The sequence below is a fragment of the Palaemon carinicauda genome, chromosome 14, assembly GCF_036898095.1.
Source record: "Palaemon carinicauda isolate YSFRI2023 chromosome 14, ASM3689809v2, whole genome shotgun sequence".
NCBI classification, from domain to species: Eukaryota; Metazoa; Arthropoda; class Malacostraca; order Decapoda; family Palaemonidae; genus Palaemon; species Palaemon carinicauda.
In genome coordinates this window covers 15,337,579-15,360,112 of record NC_090738.1, presented here as the reverse complement: position 1 = coordinate 15,360,112, position 22,534 = coordinate 15,337,579, and the positions used below count along the sequence as shown (strand labels likewise).

Genomic DNA, 22,534 nt, shown 5'->3' with positions numbered 1-22,534 from the left:
CTAAGAACGTATGATATATGTATAATAAATTTATTTTGAACATCAAACTTACAGGTCATGATCCCAAAGGTTGGAACCAAGAGAGAATTGCCATTTTTTTATCAATTATCTTTTACTCAAACCTTGCTCAATATTTGTGCTTATTCGATGAAAAAGAACTGTAAACAGACGACAAGTCAGTTGCAATAATTTCAGCAATAATCAGACAAAAAAAAATAGTTTCCATCGAGTCAGAATGATGTCATAAATTTTCTTTAAAAATAATCAAAGGATTGTTCACCTTCACGGCACGCCAAAAAATGATTAACTTCACAGCCAATGAATCTCAATGATAATAATAATAATAATAATAATAATAATAATAATAATAATAATAATAATAATAATAATAATAATAATAAAAGCCATCACAATTAATTTTGAATATTTTTTCCAGGATATAAAATTAAATTTCTAGTTTAATTGAGCGATCTCTCGTGTATGATCCGGATATAATGAATGTCAGTGAGAGTGAGAGTTCATATCTTGTTACACGAAACTGCTATAGCATAAATAACGGCATAAGCTTTAAGCGTGTAATATAAACAGCTTTTATCTTGGAAAATCTGAAGATGAGACGAACAGATAACTTTTACGTAAATCACCAAAGTTGCAGTTATACAGGTCTGTATGGGAACAATGGTTACTATATTGTAAAAGCCTTTGAGGCTCCTTCCCATAGCAAGTTCTTCATAAAGGAAAGCAAAGTGGTTTCATAAAACAAATTAAATTAACGAAGGAAACGACTAGAAAACCTGACACTTCATTGTTATAAACTAATAAACAAGCTTAACCTATTTTTGGTATCGAAATCACAGATGTGGAAATAAACGCAGAAAGTAGAGGCCGTGAAAGTAGGTCAATTGAAAGACCAGTAATGAAGGAGGACCATCCCGGATCTCCCTTCCGTAAAGGCGATGTTTCCTTCCACCTCGATGTCTCCATCGGTGGTCTTGAATTCCCCAAGTTCCCCCCTAGGCCAGTGACCCTCCATGCACACCGTGACGCTGTGGGAGGCGTTGGCTTTGATTGTTATTGGAGTCTCGAAGTGGACCTCGTATTTATGGCCGTCGGAGGTGCCGCTGTCAATAACCTCGCCGTCGGCGTCTTTGACGGCCACCAGACAACATCCAGACGTCGGGTTGAGAGCCTTGCAGGTTATACTCCCTAGCTGGATGGTGATGTTGGTCTTGAAGTTCATCAGGAGAATTTGCTCGTGGGTGTTGTGGACGAAGATGCCCTGGCGAGATAATGACCCAGAGCTTCCAGCTCGCCTCTGCTTGGGGAAACGGTGTATGGTGGACAACGTGAGAGTCCTCAGGAGGCTATCCACAAAAAGCTTCCGTTTCTCCCGGATGCTGCTGCAGAGGGGCGGCAAGGGCACGTTGCTTAGCAGCTTGATGTTCATCAGAATGTCACCCATTTCCTCTAGCGTCAGGACGCCGGCGGGCATGACGTGCTCCACAAATTCGTCAGTGGTCATCACCAAGAACCTGACTTTGGGTAGGAAATCTTTGATCCCCTCCCGTAGACTTGATGAGTTGGGCTGGCACTTTCCCCTGGGGAATGGCAAGGTAGTTAAGGTTTTTTAGTATACCAAATATCACCAAATTAGCGCAAGTTTTTGCTTCTTGTAGACAACATACATAAAATTTGAATAACATCATCATCTCCGGAGGAGCTTTTATATACTAATACTTGTACAAAGTTAAACTGGCTCTTCTGATTAACTACTTGTTTAAACTAGTTCACCTAAAAAGTTACGACACATGCTGAAATCATGCTGAATTCTCTTCATACAAATTCCGCTAAATTGTATTATCATATGAAAAATCTCGACTTTGAACTATTACGATTCTTTCACAGTGGTTTACGCAGGATAAGGTGCATGCTATGAATCAATGCATGCTATAGTTGCCAAACGTTTCCAGTTAGTGCTATTGATACAGCTAAAATTAGTCAGCATCTCTAAATTTGAATCCCAGTCAAAACTGGGATCAGCATGCAGGAAGAAACTGTTTTAGATCAGGGCATATTAAAGCTAAACCTGGAATTACACACCTTCCTTAACTTTACAAAAAGTAAAAAATCAATAATGATGGCAATGGTGTAATTATAAAGCAGCAGCATTGAGAATCCAAATGAACTTCAATTTTACAGATTCTAAAAAAAGATACTTGATAGTGTCTTCCATACTGTTCAAGAATGTTGTCAAAATTATTTTGCAAGAAGAGCTATTTTCCCAATTAATATTTGTAAAAATTGGTAACTAATTTGATGAACACTTCGGGATCAAGTGTTTTGTTCGCAGAAACAGTATAGCCATATGAGATTTATTTTTAACCCTAGGTAGACTTGATATAATTGTCTTATTTATGGCAACATATAGTTATAGGTTAAATACTTCTAATAAGCTAGAACACGAAAGGGCATTAGCACTTAAGGTCCATGAGAAGCCAAGCAAGAGCAACAGCATATGTCATGAATAGAGCTGTGGAGGTCAATATACACCTCTATTTCTACGTTGCAATGGTTATATCTACATGGATTTGCAAGAATTCATCTATATCTTGGTGATTTTGGTAGGAATCTTGATTCTGAAATTTGAGAGGGATATTTGGCGTTTAAAAGCAATAACAAAACAAATGCAGATATAAGAGTCCTTGAGTTAAATCACTGAGGTGCACAAATAAAGTGCACTATTGGTGCTGGCCTCAAGCCTGAATAAATGGGGAGGGTTGTGTCAGCCTAGGTATCCAGCAACAAAACTTGGGCAAATTAAACATGCAGATCCCAAATCACATTTAAATACAGGTCAGTAGCAGTCACGGTTAACAACAACTGCCTCTGGTGCTGTTGGACAGCTGGGTATCGGGGCAAATTTGGCAACTGCTGAGCCAGGGATGAGTAGAAGGCGAGGAGAGAGGTCAAGAAAGTTAAGGTGAGGTTTGTCACTTTGAATGCGGAAACCCTGATTGGTAAGGGGTGAGAGACTTTCCCGATATGATAGAAAGTGTATATACTGTGTGTACAGGAGACAAAATGGAAGAGGAGTAAGGAAAGGAGTAAAGGGGTGGGTTGCAAGTCTTTACTATCATGGGACTAATGACCGGAGAAATGGTATTGGAGTCAGGACATAGAAATATGTCTAAAAATTTGTTGGAGGTAAAGAGGTTATCAGATAGAACAATGAGTGTGAAGTAGAAAATTGAAGCCATAATGATGAGAATTGCATATGCTCCATAAATTAGTTGTGGGGCAGAAGAGGGAAGAGTACTGGGGAGAACTGGATAAAGTGAGGGATGGTATGCCAAGAGAAGAAAGAGATATGATTGGGACACACTTAAAGGTCATGTAGGTAGAGGAAATGTCAGTGAGGAAGAAATGATGGTGATATATTGCCTTGGAGAAAGAAACACTGATGGACAGATGGTAGTAGATTTTGCCAAAAAAATGGATACTAGTGTTTTGAATACTCACTTCAAGAAGAAAGGTGAACACAGATAACGTATAAGAGTGGAATAAGGTCCTCAAAGATAGATTATATTATGTGTATGAGGTGTAAACTAAAAGTTGGGGACTATAATGTAATGGCCGGGAATTGTGTGGCAAAACAGTATCGAATGCTGGAATGTGTAGCTTTAATTGTAAGAAAAAGGAAGACTGTAAGACGAAAAATGGAGAACATAACCAAGGACTAGATGGTGGTAATTGAAAAATGAAGAATGTGAAACTAACATCAGAGAAGGACTAATCCCAGCAGTGCAAGCTCTGAGCAACAGTGGAAATCTTCCCGATGAAAGGAAACGACAGCCAGAATAATCAAGAGACTGGAAGTAAGGGGTTTGGTATTTCATCAGGGATGTTAAAGAATGACAAAGAAACTTGGTGGTAGAATGAAGAGATCCAGGAATGTATCAAGAAAAAATTCCTTTCAAAGCATAAATTATTTAAACAAATAAATATTCAGAGTAGGCGTGAATATAATGAGAAATGGCAAGAAGTTAGGACGGCAGTAGCAAACGCAATGGATGAAACATATGATGAGTTACATGAAAAGTTAGATATAAGAGAGTGATAAAAAAAATTCACCGATTGGCCAAGCTGAGAAATAAAGTAGGAAAACATAAACAGCATATAAGGGCTATAAAGAATGAAAATGGCAATGCTCTAACTGATAATAGGAGGGTGCCAAATTGATGGAAAGAATAATTTAAATATCTCATGAATGTGGAAAATACATGGAAAGAGAGATGTGTTGAAGCTTCGCGGACGTATAAGGAAGTACTGTACATGCCTTAAGTGAGAGGAGGTATGGAATGCTTTGAGGAGAATGAAAAAGAGAGAGGCAGTGGTCCAAGATGATATTCCTGTTTAGGTGTGGAGGTGCTTTGGGAGATGTGGGAGTGAGGTTCCTAACAAAATCTTCCAGGGGGGTCAGAATACCTGAAAAATAGAGGAGTATACTGGTGCCTATCTACAAGAACAAGGAAGATTCTCAGAGTTGCACAGATTACCATGGAATAAAGTTTTGAAGCAATAGCCTAAAGATCAGGGAAAGAAAACCAGAAAAAATTGCATTATGTGTTTGTGGACCTAGAGAAAGCCAATGATAGAGTGCCAAGAGATGAATAGTGGTATTGCAAGAGGAGTTCTGGAGTGGATGAGAAGTAACAAAGCAGTGCGGGATAATATTATATGAGAATAGTCAAACAACAGTGACGTGTGCTGTAGGCACACCAGAATAGTTTGATGTTGAGGTTAGATTGCACTAGGAATCGGCTTAAAGACCTTTCCTGTTCACAGTTATCATGGACAGATTGACAAATGGCATTTGGCAGGAGTCTCCATGGCTTATGTTATTTGCATACGACATAGTGATCTGTGGAGGGAGTAAGGATGAGGTTGAAGCAAACCTGGAAATTTGGAGGTTATACGTGTTGTTAACTTCCTTAACCATAATTGGAAGAGCAAAGATATGCTAGCGAGGAGCAGTACGAAAATCAGCTGAAGTAAGACAGAGTATACATGTGTAAATGGGGGGATGGCAGGAATGCAGTATAATTTGAAGCTAAAAAATATACAAAGTGATGATAGGTACTATGAGGAGGTGAGAAGGAAAATCCAAGTTGAGTGGAATGGCTAGAGAAGACTATCAGGTGTGGTATGCAACAAAATGATATCATCAAGTCTGAAAGGAAATGCCTATAAGGTGGTGGTATGACCAGCTATGCTATATGGTTTGGATGCCGTACATTTAATCAGGAAGCAAAAAGCAGAGATGGAAGCTGCAGAAGTGAAAATGGTGAAGTTTTCACTGTGGTTAACAGGAAAGGATAAGATCAGAAATAAATTCAGTTTGGAAAGCAAGCAGGGGTTACAAAACTATGGGGGTTCGGGCACGTGAAGAGAAGGGGGGAAGAGTATGTCGGGAGGAGGATGCTAAGCATGGAACCACCAGGTATAAGGAGGAGAGGAAGGTCTAATGGAGATTTATGAATTCAATAAGAGAAGTTATGAGGGCAGTTGGGGTGACAGAGTAGAATTCTGTGGACAGAAGTAGATGGAGACAGTTGATCCACTGTGGCGACCCCTAAATGGGAGAAGCCGAAAGAAAAAGAAGTTAGATCAAAGATCGATATCCTTAGACCATCATGAAGATGATAGGGGATAATTTAGAACAGTTAGTTGATTAACATGATGTACCAAGTTTGATTCAACGAGGACAAATAGGGCAAGGAACACCAAGTGATACTCAAATGAGGACAAAACTAAGATTGCTAGTGGTAATTAGTCTGGTTTTTGAGATGGTACAAGATATAAATATCTGGTGGGAGTTCAATTGGGTACAAAGCAATCTTGAGCGACATTATCCATAATGATTAGATTTGGCCCTTTGCTTTCATTAACAAACATCAGTTTCTTACAACATATGATACTAAACTTTCTAAATGATATTAAGAGCATGCAAGAATAAGCACAAGATAGATTAAACACAAGCAAGAATGAACACAAGCACGTTTACCAGCAAGGAATATTATGTACAAGTAAGAATAAGTGCAAGCAAGAAGAAATGACAGCAATATTAAGGGCAAGTAAGATTAAGCACAACCTAAAATAAGCGCAAGCAAAAATAAGTACAAAAAAGAATAAAAGCAAATAAGATCAAACACAAGGGAGAATTAAGTCCAAGCAATAATAAACACTGGCAAGAATAGGCGTAAACAAGAATAAATGGCAAGCAACAATAATGAGCATGCAAGAATTAAGCGTAATCTAAAATAAGCCCCAAGCAAGAATTAAGCGCAAGCAAGAATTAAGCGCAAGCAAAAATAAGCGCAAGTAAAAATTAAGCACAGGCAAAAATAAGCGCAGGTAAGAATTGAGCGCAAGCAAAAATATGCCCAAGCAACAATTGAGCCCAAGCAAAAATAAGCCTAAGCAACAATTAAGCACAAGCAAAAATAAGTCCAAGCAACAATTAAGCGCAAGCAAAAATAAGTCCAAGCAACAATTAAGCGCAAGCAAAAATAAGCCTAAGCAACAATTAAGCCCAAGCAAAAATAAACCTAAGCAACAATTAAGCACAAGCAAAAATAAGTCCAAGCAACAATTAAGAGCAAGCAAAAAAAAGCCTAAGCAACAATTAAGCGCAAGCAAAAATAAGTCCAAGCAACAATTAAGCGCAAGCAAAAATAAGCCTAAGCAACAATTAAGCCCAAGCAAAAATAAGCCTAAGCAACAATTAAGCGCAAGCAAAAATAAGTCCAAGCAACAATTAAGCGCAAGCAAAAATAAGCCCAAGCAACAATTAAGCGCAAGCAAAAATAAGCCCAAGCAACAATTAAGAGCAAGCAAAAATAAGCCAAAGCAACAATTAAGCGTAAGCAAAAATTAGCCAAGCAAGAATTAAGCGCAAGCAAAAATGAGTGCAGGAAAGAATTAAACACAAGCAGAAATAAGCAAAAGTAAGTATTAGGCATGAGCGATAATAACAGCAAGCAAAAATAAGCATAAGCAAGAATTATGCATACAGCAAGAATCAACATAAGCAAAAATAAGTGCAAGCAAGAATTAAACGTAAGCAAAAAATAAGCATTGATTAAAGGCAAGCAAGAATAAACACAAGGAAAAATTAAGTGCAAGCACAATTGAAAATAAGAAATAATAAGCACATGATAGACTAAAGTATAAGCACAATAAAGAGAGGGACTTACCATGTAACCAGTGCATTAAAGAGGATAACTTCCGACGTGATGTGGAGTGGATTCTGCAGGAGATGGCTGAGTGCAGAACGACTCAGTCGACCGAAGGATGGAGAGGTTAGAACCGATTTCGGAGAGCGGTTGACTACCTTTGAAGAATAAAACATGAATAATTGAAAAGACGGGTACATAGCTTACCATGGACAAAGTTGAATAAAGTAATAAACAGTACATGAATGGTATAAAAATGGACAGGAATAAATGCTAATACAAATTACGATCATGTCTACACATGCATAGTGTATAAGTAATTTGAGACTGTAAAATTGAATACAATAAATTTCTGTGACAGAACACCAGGATACAAGATCAAATCCACGCAATGGTTTTAAATTGCAAAGAAAAAAATCTTTGCTTCACAAAAAAAAAGAATATGCTTAGGATAACAGAGCTAGTCCGCAAGATGAGTGAAACACACACAGGACAGTGACAAAATAAGACATCGCATTGAACCAAGGACAAAAAATATATCTCTAAGGGATTATCTATAAAAAAACTCAACTCTTTTAGATGTTTAATGGTTTACTTGATTTGATTAATAGAATTTGGGTCCTATGATCCGGAGCTGGAGCCGTAGCGGTCACTCAGCAATAATCAAAAGGCTAGAAAAATGGGTGCTGCTACGTAGATGGGACGTTATGGAGATCCATTAATAATACCTACAGTGCACCACATACGTGATTTGTGCTTAATATTATTCAGAATGAGTATCTATCAAGGAGAATTATACTGCTCATATGTCAGTAGTTTTCCTGTTTATGAAGGTGTGTCATATTGTACCAACCGTGTGTCACACGATCGTACATAAATTATTTTGTATATATTATGCTTGTATCTGCGCTCTTCCCTCGCACTAAAAAGAACCAGAATAGACATGTCTGCGTGTCGCCTATGTAACATTGTCATTTTCTCGAACATGTATTTTCCTGTTGCCTTGAGGTTTTGTATATAAAGGAGAGTGTTCTTTAATAAAGTTACTCAGTTGATTGCATCCTGCCTTTGAGTCATAACCTATCTCTCGGCCGCCACATTGGTGACCCCGGAAGTCGACTCGCTCCCATCGCCTTCCACCCCCACCCCCCTCGCCCCTCCATCGTTGGTACTATGACGGACTCTACAGAAGTTGGCCCTGCGGCTGTTCCATTGAAACTTCACCGTTCGCCAGCGGAGAGGCGTTTGCTTGGTTTCAGCGCGCAGAAGTCCAGTTTCGCATCAACGGCGTGACTCGCTCAACCACCAAAGCAGATTATGCTCTCGCGGCGATACCCGAGGACACCTTCCCAGAAATATCTGACTGGCTTTGTGAACAAGGAGACACCCCAATAGCGTATGACGCCCTCAAAACATACCTTCTGCAGCACTACTCGCCGTCGCCAGCCGCCCATATAGCAAAGCTTTTTCAGCTCTCTCAACAACCGTTGGGAGACCAAAGGGCTTCGCTTGCCCTCAGGGAAATGACCAGTATCGCTCGCCTTCAACCTGCCGCAGACGGTTCTCCTCGTGAGGTGAACCTACTTCGTGCCCTTTGTATACGCCGTTTACCCGGACCTATACGCGCTGCCATACACGATGTCGATAGTTTACCCATAAAGGACTTGATGACCAAAGCCGACGCCCTTATGGACAGCCACTTCAAGACCTCCATCAACGCCTCCACCCCTGACGAAGAAGATGCCTATTCAACGTCAACCGAAGCTGACATGAATGTTGTAGGACATACACGCCTACCCCGTGACGTGCCGAAGCGGCGACAAAGCCACCCACCACCCACCACTCGCTCGCACCCCAACAAACGACTTCTACAGCCACTTACTGCCTCCCATCCACCGCAGTTTTGCTACTACCACTTCAGATTCTGGGCAACCGCGAAGAAATGTGCCGAGGATTGTCAGTGGCCAAAAAACGTGTAAGTAGGCCATCGCTCGTGGCGGTGGCCTCCCGTGTTTCTAATCTTTTCTTTTTAGATGATGCAGGAATGGGCGTGCGATTTTTGGTAGACACGGGTGCTTGTCGTTCTCTTTTCCCAAGAAAACTCTTCAAGACACGACGTAGTCTGTCTACATCTGCCGACGTCCGCTTGGTAGGTGCCAACGGATCTGCGATACCCACCTACAGTTACGAGAACCTCACATTATCGTTCGGAAACGGTAAATTCAATTGGAAGTTTCTCGTTGCTGACGTCACAATGCCAATCCTCGGTGCGGATTTCCGCTCTCATTTCCACCTTCTGGTCGATGTCGCCCACCGACGATTGATCAACGCAGACTCGTACTTGTCGACACCTCTTCAACCCGCCCCCTCTAACCCTCCACATCAGCGCACCCACGGATGACTACGCACACCTCCTCACGTCGTACCTGGAAGTTTTCCGTCCAGAACTTCCCCAAACGCCCACGGTTCCTGCCAAGCACGGTATTAATCACCATATCAAGACGACGGGACCCCCAGTCTTCGCAAAATTCAGACGTCTGGCACCGGAACGATTGGCAGCCGCCAAACAGACGTTTGCCGAAATGGAGGAAATGGGCCTTTGCCAAAAGGCCTCCAGCCCATGGTCGTCACCCTTACACATCGTTCTGAAGAAAGACGGCTCCCTCCGTCCGTGCGGGGATTACAGGCGCCTGAACATGCAAACAGAACCGGATCACTAACCCCTCCCAAACATTGCCGACGTGACCTCCTACCTGCACAAAGCAAAGGTTTTCTCTACGCTCGATCTCCTGAAGGGGTATTATCAGGTGCCTATGAACCCAGAAGACATCCCCAAGACTGCCATCACCACTCCGTTTGGTACATACACCTTCAATTACTCCTGTTTTGGCCTTCGTAATTCTGGAGCCACGTTTCAACGTCTCATGTATGGCATCTTAGGGGACCTCCCTTTCTGTGTATGTTATGAGGACGACATACTTGTGTTCTCCTCCTCAAAAGAGGAACACCTCCGTCACCTGCGCATCGTGCTCGACCACCAGCAACAAAACAGCCTTGTAGTCCGGTACGACAAGTGTACCTTTGGCGCCAACGCAGTGTCGTTCTTAGGGCACCGCATCACTCCTGAATGAGTCCATCCCCTCCCTGAGAAGGTAGCAGCCGTTCAGAACTTCCCCACGCCCTCGACCGTCAAAGCTCTGCAGGAGTTCTTGGCCATGATCAACTATTATCACCATTTTCTGCCAGCCATTGCCTCCACTCTTGCTCCCCTCTACGCCTCCCTCAAGGGCAAGCCAAAGGACCTGAAGTGGGGTCCCCTTCAAGAAGCAGCCTTCTGCAATGCAAAGAAGGCCCTATCAACTGCTGCGGCTCTCACTTTTCCTATCCCACATGCCCCTCTCCTTCTCTCCACCGATGCCAGCGACGTCGCTATTGGTGCAGTACTCGAGCAGGTGGTCAACGGCCTGCCCCGCCCATTGACCTTCTTCAGCAGAAAACTGTCCAAGGCAGAATCGGGCTATTCTACCTTCGATCGAGAATTGCTGGCGGTGCACTTGGCTGTCCGTCACTTTCATCATTTCTTAGAAGGTACACCCTTCGTCATTCGCACAGACCACATGCCTCTGGTGCACGCCTTTACTCGACAGTCTGATGCCTGGTCCGCCCGGCAACGCCGACATCTCTCCGCCGTGGCTGAATACAATTGCACCCTTCAATACGTCCCTGGGAAAATGAATCGGGTTGCCGATGCCCTGTCAAGAAACACATTGGCTGCCGTTCAACTGGGATTGGATTACAACGCCCTGGCTGAAGCCCAACGAAAGGATCCAGAATATCAAGCATGTAGGACATCCTGCACATACCTCCGTTGGGAAGACTTCCCCCTCGACGACTCCAACACCACCCTCCTCTGTGACGTCAGTACTGGCAGACCACGACCTTGGATTCCTGCTCCCATGCGCCGACAGGTATTTGATTTCATTCACGGCCTTTCACAACCCTCGTGCCGTTCTACTGCACAGTTGCTGAAGGCAAAGTTCATTTGGCACGGCATTTCTAAGGATGCTAAGGATTGGGTCCGCGCCTGTACTTCTTGCCAAACTTCCAAAGTACACCGACACACGGATTCAGGAGTGGGCACCTTTCCTCAACCTCAGCGTCGTTTCGCACACATTCACGTCGACGTTGTAGGCCCCCTACCAATAATCACAAGGACATCGTTACCTGTTTACTGTCATCGACCGCTCCACCCGTTGGCCTGAAGCCATTCCCATGGAAACTGCAACGTCCGCCTCATGTACATCTGCCTTACTCTCTGGATGAATTGCAAGATTTGGTATCCCTGAGCATATTACTTCTGACAGAGGAACCACTTTCACCTCTCAATTGTGGACATCATTAGCGAATCTCCTGGGCATCACCCTACATCAGACAATGGCCTACAACCCCGCTGCCAATGGAATGGTTGAACGTTTTCATCGCACCCTCAAAGCAGCTTTGATGTCCCGCTGCAAGGATTCAAACTGGTATACTCAGCTTCCCTGGGTCCTCCTGGGACTAAGGACCACTCCTAAAGACGCCCTCGACGTCTCGGCAGCTGAAATGGTGTATGGCGACTCGTTGGTCGTCCCGGCCGAATTTTTTCCTTCTACAACCTCCTCCGATGATCTCCAGCGAATACGTCACGTCGTGGGAAAATTTACTCCATGCCGCCAGACTTACAAGCCCCCAGCGAAGCATCACATACCAACAGACTTGCATTCTGCAACGCACGTCTTCCTGCGCAACGACACTACCAAGCCACCGCTAACGCCCCCTTACACGGGCCCTTTCCTTGTGATACGACGCAGTCCGAAAGCATTCCTACTAAACATTCGTGGCAAAGAAGACTGGGTCTCCATTGATCGTCTAAAACCTGCTTATCTTCTGCCAGATGACCCGCCTATAGTTCGCCTCTCTAGATCAGGGCGCCCTATTTAACATGTACAGTATATAATTTTTAGGGGGGGAGCCATGTACCAACCGTGTGTCACACGATCGTACATAAATTATTTTGTATATATTATGCTTGTATCTGCGCTCTTCCCTCGCACTAAAAAGAACCAGAATAGACATGTCTGCGTGTCGCCTAAGAAACATTGTCATTTTCTCGAACATGTATTTTCCTGTTGCCTTGAGGTTTTGTAGATAAAGGAGAGTGTTCTTTAATAAAGTTACTCAGTTGATTGCATCCTGCCTTTGAGTCATAACCTATCTCTCGGCCGTCACAATATGCATACACACTTACAAAATACACTGTGTATTTTTCAAAAAAAACATAAAAAGCTCTTTAATATCGAATTCACTCATCACGGATTCACAGACCAATAGGAAAATTCCTTTTTAAATAAGTACTTGTGCACGGCCAAGAATTCGAACCTTAGCGTCAATATTTGAGTATTTGTGGCCTATTAAAAAAATGGGCCTTGGGAAGAGGGCATGATATCAGATGGCCAAGGGCATCCCGCTCCATTACTTCACTTCGAGCTCGCTTTCTGCTAGAGGGCAGAGTGTAGTTAGATTCTTGTTGAATATTCAAAGAGGGCCCTTGGAGGGCAATGCTTATAGCTTCAGATATTATGAGTTGCTCTCTCTGCAAACAATCTGGGTTCAGTCAATTAATTTTTATAAGGGAGGTTTTTCGGTCGTGGATATTAATGCATTGTTGGTGTATTGCTCCCTGACTTCTGTGTTGAGGTAATGTGTCCGAGTAGTCTTTTCTGTGAGATTTACACGTCTCCTCTGGGCATGAAAATTTGTAGATTTCGTTTGTAGACACTTCCTTCGGTTCTCAGGGGACGATAATGTTCCTCATTACTCGGGCCACAATTGTGTTGGGCTTACTATATATTCAAGTTTTTTTCTGGTCGCATTAAAAATATTACTCTTAAGTAAATTAACAATCTAATCTGAACCCTCTCATTTAAAAGGAATTGTAATATAATGTAAACTAGTAATCACCCGATGAACACAATAAAAAAGGTTGATACGAGGCTGTAGTGACAAAATAAATAACAAGTAATTATAATCGTTTCTTTAACCAAAGTCTCATGCCGGAGAATCTAAAGAAACGAAAAAAATTCGAGGATTTCTGTAGGAATCACGTTGATGCCATTAACGTAATTGCCTTTAATAAGTATTATATATTATTTGTAAAAAAGAAATCCAAGATCCAAAGGACTTGAAGCCAATAATTTGTATAGACCTTTCATGGAGCAATTTTCTTTTTTCATTCATGTTACCGTTTGAACTTCACCTTTGTTTTATTTGAAATAAATGATGATCAATTGGATTTAAAACCATCAATCGTAAATAACGGTGGATATTTATGAAAGAACTCATGCAGGAAAGAGCTGAACCCATGAACTTCTCTCGACTTTTACTGGAGCAAATATGTTCAACGACTTTTCTTGACATTTTATTTAACAAAAACTTTCATCTTATCAATAGAAGAATTTATATTAAAACAAAGTATTTATCGAACCAAATAATAACGGAAAATTATAACTGGAAGAAAACTTTAATTAATTTTTAATTACACAAAACATACTGACATCCCATTCAGTCGCTTGTTGTGAAAATAAGTAACTTTTTAAGAAACTAGGCTATCTTTGATGTTGTAAGCAATTCATATAGATATCAATATCATTATTATTATTACTACTTGTTAAGCTACAACCTTAGTTGGAAAAGCAATATCCTACATGGATAGGGGCTCCAACAGGAAAAATATCCCAGTGAAAAATATATTTTAAGAACAGTAACTTCAAAATAAATATTTCCTATATAAGCTGTAAAAAACTTTAACAAAGCAAGAGAAAGAGAAATAAGATAGACTAGTGTCCGAGAGCGTACTCTCAAGCAAGAGAACTCTAACCCAAGACAGTGGAACACCATGGTACAGAGGCTATGGTACTACCCAAGACTAGAGAACAATGGTTTGATTTTGGAGTGTCCTTCTCCTAGAAGAGCTGCTTACCATGGCTGAAGAGTTTCTTTTACCCTTACCAAGAGGAAATTAGCCCCTGAACAACCACAGTGCAGTAGTTAACCCTTTGGGCGAAGAATTTTTTGGTAATCTCAGCGTTGTCAGATGTATGAGGACAGAGGAGAATATGTAAAGAATAGGCCAAACTATTCGGTATATGTGTAGGCAATGTGAAAATGAACTGTAACCAGAGAGAAGGATCCAATGTAGTACAATCTGGCCAGTCAAAGGACCCCACCCCATAAGTCTCTAGAGGTAGAAATCTCAACGGGTGGCTGGTGCCCTGGAAAACCTACTACCTATCAAACATAGATCCAGTCGTAAACACTAGAAGTAATTCCTCGAAAAGTAAACCATAGAAATCTAAAACATGCAAGAGGGACGAAACAAATAAAAACCCATCCTCCACGTTTTTATCTATATCCACAAGAAACCAATATAGAGCCTGTAGTCTGATTGGGGAGGGCACAAGCCAGTCGTCGAGATAGTACCGCTAGAGAGTTATTGGGTTCTGGGACTGGTAAGACAATACTACATAGCATCCCTCTCTCAGGCGACGGTTCTTTTCTCCTTTGCCCACGCATACACCGAATAGTTTAGCCTATTCTTTTCACATTCTCTTCTATCTCCATATACCTGACAACACTGGGATTACCAAGCAATATTTATTCGCTGAAGGGTTTAACTACTGCACTGTAATTGTTCAGTGGCTACTTTCCTCTTGGTAAGGGTAGAAGACACTCTTCAGCTATAGTAAGCAGCTCTTCTAGTAAGACAGTCTAAAATCAAACCATTGTTCTCTAGTCTTGGGTAGTACCATAGCCTCTTTACCATTGTCTTCCACTGTCTTGGATTAGAGTTCTCTTGCTTGAGGGTACACTCAGGCACACTTTTCTATCTTCAATTCTCTCCCTCTTGTTTTGTGAAGTGTTTATGGTGTATATATAAAAGAAATATTTTAATGTTACTCTTTTTAAAATAATTTATTTCTATTGTTGATTACTTCTCTTGCATTTTATTTATTTCCTTATTTCCTTTCCTCATTAGGCTATTTTTATCTTGTTGGAGCCCTTGGGCTTATAGCATCCTGCTTTTCCAACCAGGGTTCCAGGTTGGCTAATAATAATAATAATAATAATAATAACAATATGAGGGTCGAGATTACAAAGGTCAATTGTTCATCCCCTTAATCAACCAATTTCAGCCCCCTTTTATTGTGAGTGAAAGATACAATCATAAGGCACCTCGCACTAATCTTCCTCTGTACTCGACAGGGAGGTCATTGATCTGGGCTCCCTTGTCAGGCTTCGAACAGTTTCAAAAAATGAATGATTTTGTCACCCCGGGGTCGGCTGCTCAGAGCGTCTTGCGCAACTGCTCAACTTATGTGGACAAACGTCCTTTTATTGCTAAACTTCAGCTAAAAAGAAGATACTTTTAGATCACGCTTGGGCAAGATGCAACTTCTCTGTTGTGTAGAAGAGGATTCTGTATTGATAAAAGCTAACGGTTCAGCTTACACTCAGGCACACTATTCTATCTTTTTTCTCTTCCTCTTGTTTTTTGAAGGTTTTATTTTTTACTGTTTATATATTATTTCTTTTCCTCACTGTGGTATTTTCCCGTGAAAGCCCGTGGGCTTATAGCATTCTGCTTTTCCAACTATGGTTGTAACTTAGCAAGTAGTAGTAATAATAATAATAATAATAATAATAATAATAATTCAACATAAACTAGAACCAATGTAGACCTAATGCACAGATGGACACTGGAGTTACTGGTACACCTCGCTCCGAAAAAATGTACCCTGTGACACCCTTACTTCAAGGAGAGTAATCAAACAGACAGTGATGGAAGCAACGACAGAGGTGGTGAATGGGGTAAAACGCAGAAACTCTCCGAGCAAGAAGGGCGTGGCTTGGTGCACTTCCTCAGAGCAAAGTGTACCAAGAATTCCTGTGTCCAGCTGTACCTACAAGGGATGTTTTCAACTGAGATTGTGTTTAAAAAGGCTGATTGAGAACCGTGATCCCATGAAGAAATGGGTAAAAACTGACGACAAAGTAACAGAAGGTATACATTAGATACACTATTCAGCCGATCTGATTATCATACTCGTAGATGCAAGTAGTAGTAGTAGAAGAAGAAGTAGTAGTAGTAGTAGTAGTAGTAGTAGTAGTAGTAGTAGTAGGGTAACCCAGTAAGGTAAAAGACCATTACCATGATGGTCGTTGGTTTGGGTGAGGGCAGTAATGATTACTAATCCAGCTGAAGCAACAAAATAATGCACACACCAAAGGCAATACCTTGAAATTTGACTCATTCTTTTATTCAAGACTTTACACACACACACACACACACACACACACACATATATATATATATATATATATATATATATATATATATATATATATATATATATATACATTTTTTATATATTAGGTCCCGAAGCCACATAATTTCTATGGGCTTATTTCATATTTTGAAGATGATTAAATATACTAAAAGATTTTATTTTCATAATTCATAATCTCTCACGCTTTCTTTAACTTTTATCTACTTTCCCTTACGCTGAGAAGATTATATTGAATACTACAATTTAATCCTAGTGGTGAAAAGATTATTTGTATATGAATAAAAAGAATATACATTTCGTAAATACGATTTATGTAACACTGAATAAAATAGGAAACCGACCGTTATTAGATCATCATATTCATTAATAATAAAGTCAAGACGGTTGAACGTACCTCTATGCAACGTTCAAGAAGTTGATTATCCTCGAGCAAAACGGCCGTGTCATACATCTCCGGGAGGTTGGCGGCTGTCAGCGAAGCTCTCAGGTACTGTAGGATGTGCAAAATTGTTATATCATAAACGACAGATTTATTCTATATTTACACTGTTCAAATATATAATTTTCAATTTTCTAACCTTTCTTAATATTGTAAGTAACTTTGATCTAATAATAATAAAGCTTGAGAGGTCAAGTTCTGTTTTATTTGGATAACTCACAAAATATCGATTTAAAAGAATTTAGCAAAACAATATGAATGTAAAAATTATTCAACATGAATTGCTACATAAATTTGAATAATTCGAAGGAAATCCAATTCTACAAAATTTATAAAGTTATTACAATAGCAACATAATATCACTTAAGGAAACCAAGTTTTGTTTTATTTGAATAACCTGACAAATTGTAGATTTAAAAGAATTTAGCAAAACATTTTGAATGTAAAAAATGTTTCAAATGAATTACCCCCATAAACTTGAATAATAAGAAGAAAATCAATTCTACAAAATCTATCAAGTTAATTCAATAGTAAAACATCATTTTAAAATATCTTGCATCTCTATTTATATATAACAACTAAAACATTAAAAATATATTTTGAGACTTGGAAATGATTAATAAAAACTTTTGACATTTCGAAATGATAAATGAAAACTGCCAAGTGACAATTACATCAGAGCACAGCTTAATCAGAGGTTCCATCTGGTACTTGCTAGCCAGCTGGTATATCTGCACCGCCTGTCTGACTGTAGGGAGCTGAGTTTGCCCCTTGTAAACATAATCAAGGAGCCACTCAAAGGCCTCCGGAGGATCCTCGTGAAGATAGAGCTCCGGTCCTTCGGCCAGGGGGCCAAAAAGCATCGCCTCGAAAACAGGCGAGCTCATAGCTAAGACGAGCCGATGGGCCTGTGGGAAGATAAATAAATAGAAATATCATTGTCATTATCGTAATTCAATTCAAACGGATATTTAGATATCGTTATTCGAATCGAACAGATATCAAGATATTATTATTATTATTATTAGTGTACGTAACCCGGCTAAATATCTAGATACATATGCGCACAGAGACTCAACCCTTCCCACCCCCTCCCCCTTTCCTAATTACAACAGGCCAGTTTCAGTAATTTGTGGGAGAATGTGGTTTCTGAGTGTACCTTTCGGGGTATCCGATCTTACTAGGGTATGACTGCTATGGCTACCCCATACCCAAGGGACGTGGATACCGAGTAGTCATTCGTTTGGCAATGCTGCTCAGCATTACAGGAAAGAAATATATATATATATATATATATATATATATATATATATATATATATATAATATACACACATATATATATTCTGTATATATATATATATATATATATATATATATATATATATATATGAAATATATATATATATACACACACACATATATATATACATATAAATACTGTATATATATATATATATATATATATATATATATATATATACATATACATACATACATATATATATATATATATATATATATATGTATATATATTACAAGGTAAACTCTAACTATAGTTATAAAAGCAAGATGCTATAAGTACAAGGGCTCCAACATTGAAAAAATAGCAGTGAGGAAAGGAAACAATGAAAGAAATAAACGATCAAAATAAAATATCTAATGAACAGTAACAACATTAAATTAAATCTTTCATTATAAAAATTATAAAAACTTTCAAAAACACGAGGAATAGAAATAGGATAGAACAGTGGAAGACCATGGTACAGAGGATATGGCACTACCTAAGACTAGAGAACAATGGTTTGATATTGGAGTGTTCTTCTCCTAGAAGTCTCTTCTACCCTTACCAAGAGAAAAGTAGCTACTGAAGAAAAATTGTGTACGAGGACAGAGGAGAATGCGGAAAGAATAGGCCAGCCTATTTCGTGTGTAAGCAAAGAAAAATGAGCCTAACTAGAGAGAGAGGGATCCATTGTAGTACTGTGGCTAGACAATGGACCCAATAACTCTCTGGCGGTAGTACCTCAACGGGTGGCTAGTGTCCTGATCAACCTATTACCTACATATACATAACCAGACACTTGCTTTTTATTATATAGGGGAGATTATTATTATTATTATTATTATTATTATTATTATTATTATTATTATTATTACTCAAATCGAGCAGATATTCACGTAAATACAACTTTGAGAAACAAATATCCCTAGAATAGAATGTTTTGATGTTAGTAAAGGCTTGGTTTTTTATGTGGATTATACGAGAAGTAAATTTACATCGAAGCAAGAACCAAAAACACGCGAAACATTTCCTCAACAGTGTCTATTTACAATTAGGGGATATGAAGAACCTTTAATGACACTCATATATCTAGCTTCATATAATATTCATCCCTTTATTCTGTTCTTTTACTCAGGGAGAAATCATTCATACTGTTACATGCAGGTATTTCCAGAAATGTATAAATGTCCAATTTTATGTATCATGACACAGGATTGTAATAGAATCTTGTGATTTTTTTTTCGTTTGCATCAATGCAAGGACATAATTACTCTGCTAATTGAGAACATTTCGTATTCAGTATGTTGTACGAGATACTGATATACATTTTTCTATTATTTCCATTTCAGAAGCTATGCTCACAACTGTATTGTATGACCCGTCTCTTTACCGATCCATTACTCTATTCCAGACAAAGACATAATGGGAATCGTTTGAATAGAATAACACTAAAGGCTTTCGTGTACATTCTCGGTCCTTAAGAATAAAAAGAATCTCAGAAAGATCATTTCACCAGATGGGGAAAACTTGTTCCGGAGACAACGTCGGAATGACTTTGTCCCTCGGAGCAACTATCAACCTCTTAGACCACGAAACTTACACGAAGGCTTTTTGTGTAATGCATCTAAAAAAGATCAATTCTAATATTTTCTAAAAAGAAATAAATATGGGAAACCGGAAAAACAAACATTAGGAGTGAACACCTTCCCTATATGATAAAGAGCACGTGTCTGATATATATATACATATATATATATATATATATATATATATATATATATATACATACATATATATATATATATATATATACATATATATATATATATATATATATATATATATATTACTTTCTTGCCACGCTAAGCAGAATTATAAACGTATGAGTACTCGGTCTCTCTCCGTTTTTGGGTAAAGGGGAAAGGAAGTAGTCATAACCCGTTGAGAGGGGAGGAGGTGGGAGGGGTTACATCTGTGCCTGTGTATGCACATCTGTCTAGATATTTAGCCGTCATTTCTTACTGGTCGCGTACACTAATATCTTATAATAATAAGACTGGGAGGTAAAAGTCCTCCTTATAAGAAAGCCATACAATGGTGCAAAGTGGGAAAAGAATGATTTTCCAGGAGGGACAAAGAAAGTCCATTATGAGACTTATTCTAGATATCTCATCGTAATGTTCCTAGAAAATGTAGCTCTGAATTACCCCCCCCCCAAAAAAAAAAAAATATATATATATAGAAAAAAATAACGTTCAGTACTAAAATCAGTCGAGTGCAGTTTTGTTTTTAATTGTTTATGGGGATACACGGTACTGGAAACGCTGAGAAAAATTTAAAGGTTAAATTCACGAGCAGAACTTACTTCGGAAATTAAGGAAAAAAATCTCAATAAAACAATGCCTGATTAAGAAATCTATAAAAAAAATATAGTCATCAAAAGAACCTCTTGTTACTAAACAATATGAAAAACTTATCTGAACTTAATGATAACAGTACCTTCTGAAAGTCGGAACTTATTGATAACAGTACTTTCGGAAAGGCTAAACCTAATGATAACCTAATGAGATACTACCACTAGAGAGTTATGGGGTCCTTTGACTGGCCAGACAGTACTACATTGGATCCTTCTCTCTGGTTACGGTTCACTTTCCTTTTGCCTACTCATACACGGAATAGTCTGTCCTATTCTTTACAGATTCTCCTCTGTCCTCATACACCTGACAACGCTGAGATTACCAAACAATTCTTCTTCACCCAAGGGGTTAACTACTGCACTGTAATTGGTCAGTGGCTACTTTCCTCTTGGTAAGGATAGAGGAGACTCTAGCTATGGTAAGCAGCTCTTCTAGGAGAAGGACACTACAAAATCAAACCATTGTTCTCTTAGTTTTGGGTAGTGCCATAGCCTCTGTACCATGGTCTTCCACTGTCTTAGGTTAGAGTTCTCTTGCTTGAGGGTACACTCGGGCACACTATTCTATCCAATTTCTCTTCCTCTTGTTTTGTTAAATGATTTAAAGTTTATATATGAAATATTTGTTTTAATGTTGTTACTGTTCTTTAAATATTTTTTCTTCCTTGTTTCCCTCCTCACGGGGCTATTTTTCTTGTTGGGGCCCCTGGGCTTATAGCATCCTGCTTTCCCAATTAGGGTTGTAGCTTAGCAATTAATAATAATAATAATTATAATAATAATTTCTGAAAGTCTGAACTTAATGATAACAGTACTTTCGGAAAGTCTGAACTTGATGATAACAGTACTTTCGGAAAGTCTAAACTTGATGATAACAGTAATTTCGGAGTCTGAACTTAATGATAACAGTACTCTCGGAAAGTCTGAACTTGATGATAACAGTACTTTCGGAAAGTCTGAACTTGATGATAACAGTACTTTCGGAAAGTCTGAACTTGATGATAACAGTAACTTCTGAAGCCAGGACTTAATTACAGCAGTACTTTCAGTAAGGCTGAGCTTTATGGTAATCTCACCCTCGGAAAGGTTAAAGCAGCGAGACATCAGAGACACAGAGGTAGCAACTTGCCAATATAGAAATATCATAAAAATGGTAATTCTGGAATTGGGTCAGGCGATGAAAGGTTGGCAGAGTCTTTCATCTCTCGGGCAATCGATGTTTCGGTACTGGCTAAAGGTCAAATAAAGTCAAGCTCTTACGTCATTGCCGCGAGTAACCAATAATAAGTATTTTTTTTTGGTGTGAAAATGTTATGTAGGGATTAATTATCAATTACTATGAATAGAAAACATAATCCTAATTAAGTAATGATGATATTAATCCATTTTTATACCAAGAAAATTACGTCAGTGAGGTAAAGATTATTCTCTCTCTCTCTCTCTCTCTCTCTCTCTCTCTCTCTCTCTCTCTCTCTGCTATGTGAATTAGGTAAATGTGCAAAACGAAAAGCTCATTGCATTCAGTGGCTACTTTCCTATTGATACAGGTAGAAAAGAATTCTTAACTACGGTAAGCAGCTCTTCTAAGAGGACACTCCAAAATCAAGCTATTGTTCTCTAGTCTTGGGTAGTACCATAGCCTCTGTACCTTGGTCTTCCACTGTCTTTGGTTGAAGTTCTCTTGCTTGAGGGTATTTTTCGGCACACTATTCTATGTTGTTTCTCGATTTTTTGTTATATTTTTTTTTGAAGTCTATATGTGAAAGATCAAATT

At 39.2% G+C, this 22,534-nt stretch overlaps 1 protein-coding gene across 1 annotated transcript in view; it reads right to left on the bottom strand.

Moving 5' to 3' along the window:
• Nucleotides 1-22,534, bottom strand: part of LOC137653112 (BTB/POZ domain-containing protein 6-B-like) — a 70,024-nt gene continuing 47,490 nt past the window's right edge. The window contains exons 3-6 of the mRNA XM_068386506.1: nt 17,735-17,968; nt 17,016-17,111; nt 7,257-7,393; nt 1-1,598 (exon numbers count right to left, since the gene is read on the bottom strand). Of these exons, the coding sequence (XP_068242607.1) occupies nt 899-1,598; nt 7,257-7,393; nt 17,016-17,111; nt 17,735-17,968 (1,167 nt within the window). The 3' untranslated portion in view covers nt 1-898. The remainder of the gene's footprint in view (nt 1,599-7,256; nt 7,394-17,015; nt 17,112-17,734; nt 17,969-22,534) is intronic.